Below are 15,324 nucleotides of genomic sequence, written 5' to 3' on the forward strand. Positions count from 1 at the left end.
TGGGTCCCCTCGGAAACTCTCCTGCCGATGTTGATTCCGGATGCAGTTCGTGGCCCCTGAGGGCACGATTATTCCCCGGGACCGGGTCCAGGGACTCGGCGGGTAGCGGGAGGGGGATGGGCAGCTCTTAGCGCTCCGGGGAAGGCGGCATCGCAGGGTCAGGGTAGGAACCATTGTCGGGGGTTGCCGTTTCCGGGAGGGACGCTTTTGGCTGCGGCACAACGCGGAAGCGTCTTGGCCGAGCGCAGCTGAGGCCGGCATCTCTTTAGCGCCGCCGTCCCCGGCCCGGACCCTGCCGCTACTATGGCCTCCGACTTCGAGGGCTTCGAGCAGGACTTCGCGGTGCTGACAGCGGAGATCACGGGCAGGATCGGGAAGGTGCCCAAGCTGCTGGGCGGTGAGTGAGGGGGGCGGGGTGCCTGGGTGGGGGGCGCGGTGCTGGCGTGTGCGGGAGGCGAGTGGGGGGGGGGACCCAGCGTCCGTGCTACTTTCAGCCCCTACGGCGGGGGCCGGGCACGTATCCCGGGCACCTCCTTATCTGTAGGTTGCTGAGAGGCTCTGGGGCTCCTGCCCGGGTGAGGCGCCGGCCGCCGTCCACCGCGCGCAGGGACGCGGGGTTTGTAGCAGGACCTGCCCCAGGGCTGCGTTGGAGCGTCCGCCGTTCCCTGTCAGACCGTAGCTACTGAGGGTCTGATAAACCTGAAACGTTTTCTCCTTTGGTGGGGGGAGGTCTGAGCAGCAGCAGCAGCGGACGCCCTGGAACGCTGCCTGCAGGCTCAGGAAGGGGACAGTAGCTCAGTTCGCACTCTGGTCACAAGTGGAAACCATGGATGCACAGATTTTTAAAAGCCAGCAGACGGGACCTTTGAGAGGATCATTTGATCTTCTCCATAACGGGCCATAACTTTCTGGCTGATTTACAGCATGTTGTTTAAAAAGACATTGCTCTGTGGTTGTACAGTATCTAGCACAATAAGGCCCTAGTCTGTGATTGGATGCTATGTAGATGCTGCCACAGTACAGGAAATTGCTTTGATTTTTGTAATTTCGTAACATCATTGGAGAATGGCTGGATAAATACATTAATCTTCTTAGCATAATGTCAGTTGTTCAACTAAAAAGAATACAAAAAGATGAGGAGTGATACATGTGAGGTGGTGTGCTTCAGAAGGCTTTTGGGAAAGACTGCTAATGGCCCTCTCCCCCACTCTGAAAGCAAGAGGGTGGGAGGGGAGTAGTAGTGCTGCTTCTGCATAATACAAATTTCCTTTATATGGCAGAGCTCCTGAATCCTGCTGACCTCCTTGTTTCCTTCTGCTGCACGAGATGGACCTGCTAGACGCTTCCCTTTGAATTGATTTGAATAGGAGAACTTCTGGTTAATTTTTTTCCCAACAGATGTTGGGATACTATTGATTCGTTTAGAAGGATGAATCAACGAACAGTACTTATTGTCACAACACATAAGTGGGAACTTAACCAAGGCTGTGTGGTATTACAGAACCAACAAGCCAAAGGAACAAAAGACGTCTTGAGGAAGAAATGTCTTCTGTGAAAGCAAATAGCATTAGAAAAGCCAAGAAAAATTGGATAAGGGGAGTGATTTCTAAATAGATTTTCTGTGAAGCTCCAGCAGGTCTTAAGGAAATGAAGCTGATAGCTTCACGAGTTTTATTAATGTTCCTTAGTGTCTGAGAACTCTGTCCCTCCAAGGGTATGAATCAAAAGTATATTAATAACAGTTTGACTGCTTGAGCCAAAGGAGAATATCCCCTGACTGGTGATGCTTTTCTAGAGCTCTAACATCTAGGTGCTAAAACTGTTACATGCTTTCAACACTGTCTGTTGTCTGAATTCTAATACTTTTCCCCTGGCATGCTATATATTTGTAGGCAAATAGTCTCTCAACCTCTTCTTCAGTTTTCTTTGGGTGTGTTTTTTTCTTTTGTATTAAATGAAAGAGGGAATCCTGCTTGCCTTCTTTACTTGAGTGTTGTAAGCATTAATTATTTCAGGACTTGAAAAATCTTTTTACCTATTTGCTAGTTATGGGGGGAAGGGAGGGCCTAATCTGTCATTTTTGGCAGGACTCAAACTTTAATTTAAAAACTTAAAAAAAATGGTAGTACTTAAGCTTGTGAAGACTACTTCGCACCTGTAAACTGTTTCTGCATTATTTTTCTGAGCCTGCAGACAGACAACCCTCTTTCTTATAGATGTGATGCCTTTGCAGGGCTATGATGGTGATAGGTACATCATAAGAATTTGAGAGAACTGAATAAGATGGGAGTAAAATGTGATTAAAACATGTCTTACTACGCAGATACAATTCTGAATACATTCAGAAAGCAGATTTCTTCTTTAGTCACTTGTCAGGGTAAAACTGCATTTTAAAATGATTTTGTCATTTATGTATTCTTTCTATTTGAACAACTGACATTATACCAGGAAGATTAATGTATTTCTCCAGCCATTCGCCAATGACATTATAAAATTACAAAAATCAAAGAAACTTCTGGTTCAAATTAAAATTTTCTTGGTGAAATAGTACTGTTAATCCTCTGTCATTAATTTTAGATTATAAATATTATTGGAAAACCTATTTAAAATCTTTTAGCAGTTACTATGCTTTTAATAGTTATTATACTTTTATTAGTAAACAGTAATGAAGAAGTTAGCAATTGGCTTTCACCAATCAGCTTGCTCTCTAACAAAAGTTAAATGGAGACCATTATATTGGTTGAGAAATGTCTCTAATCTTGTATATTTAAATTCTTTTGATGTCACTTTCATTTTCTATGTAAATGTCTTGTATGCATTGTGAGATCCTTATAATGGTGCTGATTGTGTGTGCACAGAAATGAGATACAGTTGATTTTTATCCGCATGTGGTTGGCAGTGGAGGCAATAGACATCTTGCCAGCATCATTTTCAAACTGAGTTTCAAAAAAAAAAAAATTTTTTTTTTCAAACCGCTGTCAGGGAGCGCGAAGAAAGCACTGCTGAAGATGATTCTGACCATCATCAATACAAACAGGGTGCTCCAGATGTATTGGAATTCGGGCAGGCTGGTGGCTTTGGAGGAAATGTCACCACAGGAACCACCATGATGCTGTGCAGATCCTGATGGAGAAGCAAGAAGATGAAAGCTAGCAATGACTTCTACCTGACTTTTTCCTGAATTGGCTTTAGTCAGCAGAGCATCACTTCAGGGCTCAGCCAGTCTGTACTGACTGGTGAGACAGGACACTGTTGCAGACTTGTGTTGACCAGCAGTGGCTGCAGAACTTTAGGATGCAGAGGGCTGCTTTTCTGGCAAACTTATTCTCGATTTGCAATGCTGGATCACCTTCTCAGTGTGGAACGGCATGTGGCCATCACCTTCTGGAAGCCTCAACGCCCCTGATTGCTGGTGGTCAGAAGCTGACCGATTTGGTGTTGGTAAAGCTACTGCTGGTATTGTAGTAACAGAAGTGTATGCTGTTAAGAGGATGCTGTTATCCTGGATAATAAACCTTGGAGATTATTATTATGATGTAGGGGATTATTGATGACTTTGAACACTTGTGGTTTCCATATTACATAGGGGCCATTGATGAGAGCCACATGCCTGTTTGTGTCTGTGACCCCTCTGCCAGGCATTGGAATTAATCAACAGAAAGAGGAAGTTATCCTTGATTATACAAGGCCTTCTTGGTCATTATGGCAGGCTTGTTAACCATAATGTGTCATGGTCTGGAAAGTGCCGCTGTGCCAGGATCTTTAGAAAACTTACCTATTTTTTGTAATGAGATGACTTTTTTTTCTTCCAAAACTACTATGGACATTAATGGTATTGTAATTCTATCTGTTATGCTGGGAAACCCAACTCACTCTTTGCTTCCATGGTTTGTTAATCCTTTTACTGGACACTTGAATAGAGAAAAGAGCTGCTTAACTATACCCTGAGTAGCTGCAGAATGACTGGAGTATGCATTTGGAAGATTGAAAGGAAGGTGAAAGCGACTCATGACAAGGCAGGATGCTTCAGAGAAAGATCTGCCTTTTGCACAATGCACAACAGCTATGAGAGCAAGGAAGAGCCTCTCCAAAGGGGGTAGGAAGTGGCGAGACATTCAGAACATTATGAACAGCTGGAATGGAAGGGAAACACTATGTATATGTGTTGCACTCAGAAGTCAGCAATATCTTATAACGTGTGCACCAAACTAGACTACTATCTTTACCTAAACTTCTCATTCTAATACTGCTGATCAGTGCAAAGTGCTTTATGAAATAAATAGGATTTTTCAGCTTCAATGGATGTACTACAGTGGATTTAATAATGTTATGTCCTGCAACTAGTGAGTGCTTGAGATGCCTTTTGGAACACTTGCAACCACAATGCCGTATAGAATCTATGCAATATGAAATGACTCTAATCTCAAATGCCCAGTCTACCTCGGTTAACTTCACATGTATTAAAATCTAACAAAGATCAAGGTCATGATCAAACTGTGGACTTAAGTGCATTTTTTTTACAGGTATATTTCTTGCTATGTTTTTGGCTACAATAAAACTGCACTGGTGTAATGTGTATATTTTTGTTCTTTGCTTGGTTACCATCTAGCTCAGCTCTAGAAGGATAGGCACAGGTGGCTGAGGAGTAGGGATAGGAAACATCAAAGTGCCTGGGGCAGGGAAGTGACAGTACCCTTTTCCGTAAGCACCAGATTAAATATATTTGGGTGGCAGACAGGGTATGGGGGGAAGGTTACTTTTCATTCTCCAGCTTGGCACCGTTTTGAGCATGTTGTGGGGGCTAGAGAAAAGCAGGGTGAGCAGAGGATGGAAGGTGTTGCCTAGGGGTGGAATGTGACTTCTCTGTGTCGTAAAATCCACCAGACACAGTGATGTGTGCAACCAGTCCCTGGAAGAAAAAGACACTTTAGAGGGGCTATGGAAACCCAGAGGACAGATAATTGTGGCATAGCCCACTACGTTTTCCCTACCCAGCGTTGTCTGGTGTTTTTTTTTTTTTTTGGTCTGGGTCTTATGAGGTATCTTATGCCCCAGTTATTTTACTATCTGAGCACCTCACAATCTCTTCAGTGTATTTATCCTCACAACACCCTTGTGAAGTAAGAAAGTGATTTTTTTTTTTTTTTACAGATGGGGAGCTGAGGCACAAAGTGACTTAGGGAACATTGACACAGCAAAAAAAGGACCGGTGAGTCTCAGAGCCCGTCTCAACAGTCTTGGGATGGGGCTGCAGGGCTAAAAATAGCAGTGTAGATATTCAGGCTCGAACTGGAGCCTGGGTTCCAATACCCTTTCCTTTATTGAGTTTCAGAGCCCAGGCTCTAGCCTGAGTCCAAACATCTACACTGCTATTTTTAGCCCCACAGCATGAACCCAAGTCCATTGACCTGGGCTCTGAGACTTGCTGCCTAGGTCTTTTTTTGGGGTGTAGAGGATACCCTAAGTGACTTGCCCAAAGTCATGCAGGAAGTCTGTAGTGGAGCAGAAACTGAATCCAGGTCTTCTCAGTTGCAGGCTAGCACCCTAACCACTGGGACAGCCTTCCTCTTATCCCTCCATGTCTCTGACTGGGTCGTCACTGGCTTCTCCAGCTGGTTTTGAGGCATACTGAAGAGATCTTGGCTGTCCAGGGTCATTTGCGCCTGGTCAGGGCCTGTGGTTGTCTGTATGGTTTTTTTTGGAAAAGTTTCTGCCTCATCACAGGACATCGTCAAACTGTCCAAAATTTACTGGGATTCTGTGATGGCATCTCAGGCAAAAATCAGGTCCAGCTCCTCAGATTATGTACATGTGCTAGGAATGTTACTGGAGGTCTTGTGTTTGTCTTTGGTTACTTTGCAATTCTTCCACAACTTTTTGGCTATCCCTGATGTGTGTTCTGGGAACACCCATTCTCCAGCATTTGCTCTAATGGTAGATTTTTGCTTTCTGGCAGCTACTGGAAAGATGAGACTGAATTTGCTCCTCTCCCCAGAGGGCAAGAAATTCAAGGCTCTCCTGATGGGACCATGAGGAAGTGGTGTCTGTGACCTTGACATGAGTTAGAATTGCAAACAAAGGGGGTTGAGGGGTGTCTCCAGTCAAGATGAACCTGGAGCAGTGGAAGGTGCACAGGTAACCAGATAGAGTAACAATCCAGATGTGAAGTAATGCAGAGTGAACCAATAATGGAAGGGATACCTGAAGTGATATAGTTCACTCAAACTGGGGATGCTTCCCCATGACCCTTATAGTAGTATAACTCATTCTGAAATACGGTAGTTGTCACTTCCAAATTGGATTAATTATATGTAGTGGGATAAAAATCAAGATGAAGTGAGAAAAGATAATTTGTGAATGCAAGGCAATTCACGCTGAAAAAAATAAAGCTATATGGTAAAAACTTTTATTAACAAAAAGCCTCAGACATCACTGTAAAGAGGAAACGTTGGAGTTATGCTTTTTTCATCTGCTATGTTAATTAGTATAAAATAAAATAAAGTGGTTAAGGACATTGAGGTCAATGGTAATTGGGACAAAATACAACATGGTTTTACAAAAGGTAGATCGTGCCAAACTGACCTGAACTTCTTTGAGAAGGTAACAGATTTTTTTTAGACAAAAGAGAAACAGTGGATCTAATTTACCTCTATTTTAGTAAGGCATTTGATACGGTTCCACATGGGGAATTATTAGTTAAATTGGAAAAGATGGGGATCAATATGAAAATTGAAAGGTGGATAAGGAACTGGTTAAAGGGGAGACTACAACGGGTCATACTGAAAGGTGAACTGTCAGGCTGGAAGGAGGCTACTAGTGGAGTTCCTCAGGGATTGGTTTTGGTTTAATATTTAGTTGAACTCTGGGGGAATTTGGTCAGTAAGTGCTGGAAATGTGATGGAAAAACTTTTGCTTGCCTTTTCTTGAAGTGAGGGGACCCTGGTTTTAGTCCCAGTCTTGTACTAATGCACCCCTGTATTCACACCCTGTACACTACTGTAATAAACTTTGTACAAGGCATGTCATGTGAGGCATCTTTGAAAACTCGTAACGTGCTAATCAGTAAGGCTACATTTTAGTCATGGGTATTTTTAGTAAAAGTCATGGACAGGTCACGGGCAGTAAACAAAAATTCAAAGCCCGTGACCTGCCCATGACTTGTACTATATACCCCTGACTAAATCTTGGCTGGAAGGCGGCCCAGGGAGGGTGCTGCGAGTGCTTGGGGGAGTGGTGTCTCATGATCGGGATGGGGGGCAGTGGCGCGTGGCCCAGGATCCCTGCTGGTGCTAGGGATGGGGGTCAGGAGGCGGTCAGCGGGGCTGTCAGGGTCCCTGCTTGGCTCCGCGCCTCCCCAGAAGTGGCGACATCCTCCTCCCTCAGCTCCTAGGCGAAGGTGTGGCCACCTCTGCCTTGAGCCCTGGCTTTGCAGCTCCCATTGGCCAAGAATCATGGCCAATTGGAGCTGAGGGGGTGGTGCCTGCAGGCAGAGGCAATGTGTCGAGCCCTCGGCTGCGCCCCTACCTAGGAGCCGTGGGATGTTGCTGCTTCCAGGGAGGTGCCCCTCCACCCGAGGTAAATGCTGCCCAGAGCCCCCTCTCCTGTGCCCCAGCCCTGAGCCCCCTCCCACATCCAACCTCCTGCTGCTGTTGTGGGAAGGGGAACACGGTGGCCCAAGACTGCTCCAGCAGCGGCTGGTGCGGCTGACCCAGGGACTCAGGGGGCCTCTGAGCCAGCCACACCAGCCACTGCAGAAGTCACTGAGGTCCTGGAAAGTCACAGAATCAGTGACAAACTCAGTCTTACTAAGCAATAAAATGCATGTAGCACCATCATGTATAAAGTTATGAACTGTGATGCTGTGTATAAGAAAGCTGACAATTTATATCACTGTTACATAATTTCCATAAATCTTATACAAAGGATATTATGTCAGGTGTCAATGGAAAAGTTATGTTTTGCTAAGCATGATTTATACTGTTTATAGGCATGTTTCATCTTTGTATCTGAAGTTTATGAATATTGGCTATGTCCTTGTATTTAAACCTGTGTTTGTTTTCCTGGATGACACCCTCTAGATAAATTTACATCACATCTAGACAGCTATGTATTGATGGCCCATGAAGGACACTCAGCTCTGACAATGGGCCATAGAAGAAACTCATCCCGCCCAGATATCTCTTCCTGAGGATGCCTCAGACAGCAAGGGGCCAATAGCCACCCACTGTGATTCAGCAAACGATGATATGCTCATGTGACTCTGGACTCCATCTTGGGCCAGTAACTTTCCACACGTAAGGGCTATGGGCTTCATTTGGGACAGTACATTTCCATGCACGTGGCAGAGGATATAAAAAGACACCTGAAACATCTCCATGTTGCCTCTTTTTCCTGCCCTAATTGTCTGGACTATGGATTTACAAGTAAAAGGAGCATTTTGAACTATAGACTGAAGACATTCCAATCTTTTGGAAATTACCACAGAGACTTTACAAGCCAGCTGTCTATTCCATCACTGCTTCAAACCTGATATAAGGACTTTGCAATCATTTGTATGTATATGATCTGTTAACCATTTATAACTCCCTTCTTTTCTTTTATTAATAAATATTTAGTTGAACTCTGGGGGAGTTTGGTCAGTAAGTGCTGGAAATGTGATGAAAAACTTTTGCTTGAATGTAATATACTGTAATTTTTTAAGTTAGGCACTAAAAGCATTTTATCTTTATTTTCTTGTAATCATTTCTGAATTTTATGCCTCATTGCTTGTACTCACTTAAAATTTATCTCTTTTTGTAATGAATAAACTTGTTTTATTGTTTCATCTAATCCAGTGTGTTTAAATTGAAGTGTCTGGGTAACTGCATGTAGGGTGGTAAAGTGTGTGTATATTATTATCTCTAAAGGAATAACGGGCTTCGTATATTTGGACTGTCCAGGAGAGGGCTGGGCAGTATATAACATACATTTCTGGGGGGGAAATCTGAGATTGGGCGAGTGTTGGGGTCACCTGGCAGTATGATGAGGCTGGTGAGAGCCAGAGTGTAACCCAAGTGTAGTTGGCAGGCTACAGCTACACACAGACACTCCGGGTGTGATTTGCATGCTAGAAGGCTGTTTGTGAGTGGTCCTGGTGGGAGATACTACCAGCAAGGTATTATAAGGCACTCAAGGTTGCAGGGCAGGAGTGACACAGCCCCTCACTGATCTGGATTGCACCTCAGTATGTCACACTTATATACTAATTTTACACCAAAAAGAATCCTTTGTGTCAGATACTAAGAACTAGCACAGATAAGCTTTTTCTAAAATTGTATATGTGACTTTTCTTTGCTGGGAAGAGCAAAATTTTATTTCTCTCTTCATAATTCTATTTTAGATGAGAAGAAGCAGATGGTTGCAAATGTGGAGAAACAGCTAGAAGAAGCAAGAGAACTGGTACGTCACAGAATTTCAAATGTTATATGAAAATTCCTGTGGAACAAATAAATGAAAGTACCATTAGTGTAATATTCAGCATATATTCAGAAATAATGTCCTGTCCATAGTAATGTGAGACTCTTATTAGAATATGAAACACAAGCAGGAAATGTGTCAAACATTACAATCTTCTGTTAAGTAACATATTCTCTGTACCTTTGTAGTAGACTTTTAGGGGCTTTGAGGTATGTGTTTAGAAATCTGTGTGTGGTAACTTTAAAAATAACATTTGTATTTCTGTAATGCCTTAACATTAGAAGATCTTAAAGTGCTCTAGAAACCCTAATTAATATGACCTGCCTAATACTCTTGTGAAGTAGATATTGGGTAAATTGAGGCACAGAGCTGTTAAGTGAGATGCCCTATATCTTACTGGGATTTGGTGGTAGTACTGGATATTGATCCTAGAAGAAATTGTCTAGATATTGGATATACTTTGTTCAAAGTGTTCTACAGAGACACCACATTCCAATAAACAGCTGTGGGGTTTTATAGTATTCCCACTATCAACAGTCATATTTCTTTTGTTAAAAAATAGTGCAGAAATTATAAGAAGGAAAAATATAGGTGCTAAAACATTAAATAATGGATTTCAGGTGGTAAATATCCTGATACCTGGATATCAGGATATTTACCTGGATATCAGGTGGTAATTTCAGGGCAGTTATTTATTGTATGTATTCATGCAGCAAGTTATGCAAGAGGAGTATGTGTGTGGGAGAGAGGAAACGCTGCTTGTAATAACATCCATGGATGGAAGGCAGTATAAGAGTGAAAATTCTTTTTCTAATGTTTGTTAAATTTATATCAACATGAGGAATGTAATCTTAGCCTTTCATCAAAGCATTAACTTCTTGTAATATTAGCATGATGAGAATTTCATCTGTGCCCCTTGTATGGGAGGTTTGAAGCACTTCAACTAAAGTATACAAGTCTTATTGCTTGTATTCTTGTTATGCAGGCTAAGGGCTGGGTTCTGCTTTTGATTGTGCACATGTGATTCCTACTGACCTCACTGGAAGGCCTGTATTTGCTTCTGGTGGCTGAAATGGTCCCTTATTCTCATGAATTCTCAAGCCAGGCAAAGTCAGATGGAGCTTCTTCATAGTAAATGGAAATAAATTTTGTTTTTTGCAAGTCCAGACAGGGCCAGCTCCAGGGGTTTTGCCGCCCCAAGCAGCCCAAAAAAAAAAAAAAAAAAGCCGCGATCGCGATCTGTGGCAATTCAGTGGTAGGTCCTTCGCTCCATGCGGGAGTGAGGGACCCTCCGTCGAATTGCCGCCAAATCCCTGAAAGTGCCGCCCCACTCCGGAGTTGCCGCCCCAAACACCTGCTTGATAAGCTGGTGCCTGGAGCCGGCCCTGAGTCCAGAAAACAAGCTTTGTGGTTCCTCTTTGCCTAAATGTCTGGGGTGTAGTTTAAGTTGTGGCTGAGGGGACAATGAGATACTGTATTCAATTGCACCTGAGGTTGGCTTTCTCCATGTGGTGAATAGCAGTTTGCTTGTGGGGGATTTTGGCTCCCTGTTACAATTGGATTATGAGTTTGATCTACTGGTTTCAAAAATATAGCCTGAGAATTAGGCTGTGGAGCTGAATTTAGTGATTCCATTCCTAGCCTTTCTAAGTAATTATGATATTCTCACCAGCAACTGCACACCGCACCATAGTAACTTTAGCTCAGGAACCAACCCATGCAACAAACCTCGATGCCAACTCTGCCCACATATCTACACCAGCAACACCATCACAGGACCTAACCAGATCAGCCACACCATCACCGGTTCATTCACCTGCACGTCCACCAATGTAATATATGCCATCATATGCCAGCAATGCCCCTCTGCTATGTACATCGGCCAAACTGGACAGTCTCTAAGGAAAAGGATAAATGGACACAAATCAGACATTAGGAATGGCAGTATACAAAAACCTGTAGGAGAACACTTCAACCTCCCTAGCCACCCAATAACAGATTTTAAGGTGGCCATCCTACAGCAAAAAAACTTTAGGACCAGACTCCAAAGAGAAACTGCTGAGCTCCAGTTCATCTGCAAATTTAACACCATCAGTTTAGGACTAAACAAAGACTGTGAATGGCTTGCCAATTACAGAACCAGTTTCTCCTCCCTTGGTTTTCACACCTCAGCTGCTGGAACAGGGCCCCATCCTCCCTGATTGATCTAACCTCGTTATCTCTAGCTTGCTTCTTGCTTGCTTATATATACACACCTGCCCCTGGAAATTTCCATTGCTTGCATCCGAAGAAGTGGGTATTCACCCACGAAAGCTCATGCTGCAAAACATCTGTTAGTCTATAGGGTGCCACAGGATTCTTTGCTGACCCTGTTACTGTTTGTTATGAGCACTGATGATTTCTGTTTAAACTGTACGCACTCCAGCGATGGGACCGGGTCATATTCTTGTTATACATTTTATGATACTGTAGAAATGCTTTTTTACTCCTGAGCATGGTGTTCACTTACACTGCTGGAGCCCTTGTTTCACAGTCAGATCCCTCCTGTGGATAGAACCATGAGCGGGGGCTTGGGAGATTTGGGGTCAATACCTGACTCAGCCACAGACTTTCTGTGTAACCTTGGGGAAGTTACCTAATATCTCTGTTTCAGTATCCTCATTCAGAAAGAGGGATACTATTATTTCCCTACCTCGCAGGTGTGTTCCAAAGATAAATTAAATGTTTGCTAGGTGCTCTGATATTATGATGATTGGAGCAATGCAAGTACATAACAGGCCTTCTCTCTTCCTTCTCCCTCACAGTATTAGTACAAGGCAATTATACTGTAAGTGTTTCGGTGACAGATCATTCAAATTTGGTTTTCTGTGCCAAGTAATTCTCTATCATTGCTTGTTGAAATGAGCAGAAATTGACTTAATGACTCATTTTTCTCCTTGTGTCATAATACATACAAATTTGGATGATTTTTTTTTCCCCCTGAAGATTAAAAAGAAAATTCTCCTTTAACATTTTTATCCTAATGATGATCTTAATTTAATGTACTGCATTTTTCTTTCACGCTTTTGTTTTTAGATCTCATCGCTAATGCTACTAGACAGGTGCTTAATGTAATTATTGGCTTTAAGCAATTACCTAACATGTCCGTGGTTAATGCCAAGGCTTGGATTTAATAATCAGTGTGAACAAAAACTGCTAATAACAGAACTGATTCAAAAAGTTTCCTTTTAAATTAAGGGCTACAATAGAAAAAACAAACCATTGCTCTAAATTGCTACCACTTGTAGTCTTGGTACATAGATTTGCTCAGTTGTACTGTCTGATCAAAGAACTATCATTGGAAAAAAAAAATCTTGTTTTAATTCACTTGATTTTCCTTCCTTCTTGGTAACAGAATTTGTTGACAGTGCTTGAATTTATTTATGATGCCTAAGGGTTAATTGTGTTAACCCATATTTTCTGCCTTTTAGTTGGGTCAAAGCGCAATGCCAGTTGATTGAATAGAGTTGGCTTTGGATATGTAGATTTTTTTTTTTTAAATGGCTATTTGAGGGAACTGCAATCATCACCTACTCTTTGCCTGGAAAAAATTGGAAGGACACTAATACAATATTTGGTAATCTGTTATTCCAATAAATATCCTAAAAGCAGTTGTTGAACTGTTGGGTAAGGAATCCCAAATCCTCTTTATGTAACTCTACTCCAGCATTAACCAACATGTGGAAGGCTTTTTGTAAGAACAGTAAGTAACTGAGAAGCCTTGGTTTTATCTACGCATCTTTGTCACTTACCACTATGGTGCATACATGATGTTAGGAGTAAGGCTCACTCATTTTGGATAGACTTTGGATTAACTTCCAATGTCAAGCATTTTTTTTGATCTGTGGGTGAAGCTAAATGATCTAACGAGGAAGGCTCATGATCTAATGAGGTAGGTAGATATGTAAAAAGATGCTCCTTTTGAACGTGCTGTGGAAGTATTTATTTGTAGTTTTTTTATTATGGTCAAATGCCAGATTCCACTTGTATGGACTAATTCTGCTAGTTATTATATCACCAGCTTGGTTTTATTAAGTATTAATACTACCATATCTGTACTTGCATAGGGTGCTGTCTGTCAGCTGAGTTTTCATCAGGGATAAGTAGGCACTTTCCGTGGCATATGCTACCAAGTCGTTTAATTTGCTTTAATAGCACCAGTATTTATCAAGTGTGTGTACTTAGCAGCAGCAACCTGCGAAACATTCATGATTCTTTGAATATTGGGGTGCTTCCTTTCTGAAGCTGCATTGACTAGAGGGGAACAGGTCTGCTGTTACCTGCAGGAGAAGGCAGCTGGTACACAGTACAAGGACAGACACAAAATAGAGCATATTATTAGATACCTATCATGTGCATGTATGGTATCATGTGCATGTATGGTACCTATCAGTCATGAATTACTGTATTAGAAATCTATTTTTTTTTTAAAGTAGGAAAATTGGGTAAACTGTGTAACTCTTGCTCCTGGTTGAGAGAAAACATTTTGATACCAGTTGTATTTTTAATCTGTTTCAGGGGTTCTCAACCCATTTATCATTGTGGGCTCATATGCAGCTCTCGGTGTGTTATGTGGGCTGCATCCACACGATATATATATACTACCTGTATGGTCGTGAGGATGTCACATAGGCTGCAGCTGTGAGGAGATGTGGCCCACGGGCCGGGGGTTGAGAATCACGGATTTATTTGCTCATTGCATCCATCCTGTGGCATCCAATTCCTTCCCCAGTAAATCTGATATTTTGTTTGGGGCGGGAGCGGGGGACTCCTCTATGCATAGTAAATTCTGAGAGAATCTGTCTTCACAGAGCTTTGTGAGAGGAGGCTGTGTATACTGGCCCTATAGCACACCTCAGTAATTTTGCCCATTCTTTGTTCTTTTGCAGTTGACTATAAAGATATTCTAAAAACTAATAACTAAAGGACACATCACTTTTGATAGGCTAAGATTTGTACCAGAAATGGCTAGGAGTGTTATGCTGTGTGGTCTTCTAAGCTTGCTGTGGTCTATTTCTAAGCTTTGTTCTTAGCCAATGGGGGTGTGGGTAGGTTAAGTTGAAACATATGTGAATCAAGAGATCTAGCTATATTTTCCAATTGTCTAAATTTATAATCTGTTCCTTATTATGAAATAAGAGTAGACAGTAATGCTGCTGTTGTGGGAATGATTCTGAACAGCTGTCCCTACCATTGCACTGTAAGAACTGAAAAAATACATCTCCCAGGATTACATGTTACATACTTTTCCTTTAGCTTCCATTGCATTATGATTGAACAAGTACTGGTAATAGTAGGGCAAAAGATACTTTTTAAGTTTACCTTCAGTTTTCTTTTTTCATGCTTTTCAGGAAAAAAAGTTGAAATCTGGCTCTACTCACCTTGATTGTATTTGAAAGACTAATGTAATATTTGTAAGCATGCATGCTGAAATCTATGAATAAGCATGAAACTTGATTATATTTAATAGCTGCAGAATGAAATCTGTTTTTTCTGCTATAGTATATATACTGCACTACCTTGCCTGATATTCATGAAAAGTTACCAGCCTAGGCACAAAAAAAAAAAAAAAACTGCTTATCTACCCTCATGATGACAGCAAAGAAGAAACTTTATTCTTTTTCACCAAAGCATGTAGACTTGTGCAATACTTATATATCGTTTGGGGCAGCAAAACCATGTTATTTGCATAAAGAAGGACAAATACAGATTAATACAAAATTTTGGGCAGGATATACTGTTCCCCTTCTAAAACTGCTGCAAGCTCATTTAATGTGAAAACTAAAGCAAGAGAGAGCTAATAAGCAGCCCAGACCGATTCCCATAATG

At 42.1% G+C, this 15,324-nt stretch overlaps 1 protein-coding gene across 3 annotated transcripts in view; it reads left to right on the forward strand.

Moving 5' to 3' along the window:
- Positions 1 to 5: 5 nt before the first annotated feature.
- VTI1A (vesicle transport through interaction with t-SNAREs 1A) overlaps positions 6 to 15,324 on the forward strand; it is a 330,836-nt gene continuing 315,517 nt past the window's right edge. For 2 of the 3 annotated variants that reach the window (XM_039546824.1, XM_039546825.1), the window contains exons 1-2: positions 6 to 397; positions 9,380 to 9,438. In XM_039546824.1, the coding sequence (XP_039402758.1) occupies positions 304 to 397; positions 9,380 to 9,438 (153 nt within the window). In that variant the 5' untranslated portion in view covers positions 6 to 303. The remainder of the gene's footprint in view (positions 398 to 9,379; positions 9,439 to 15,324) is intronic. The other variant, XM_039546826.1, reaches the window with a different exon arrangement.

This window comes from Mauremys reevesii, linkage group 7 (assembly GCF_016161935.1).
Source record: "Mauremys reevesii isolate NIE-2019 linkage group 7, ASM1616193v1, whole genome shotgun sequence".
NCBI lineage: Eukaryota > Metazoa > Chordata > Testudines > Geoemydidae > Mauremys > Mauremys reevesii.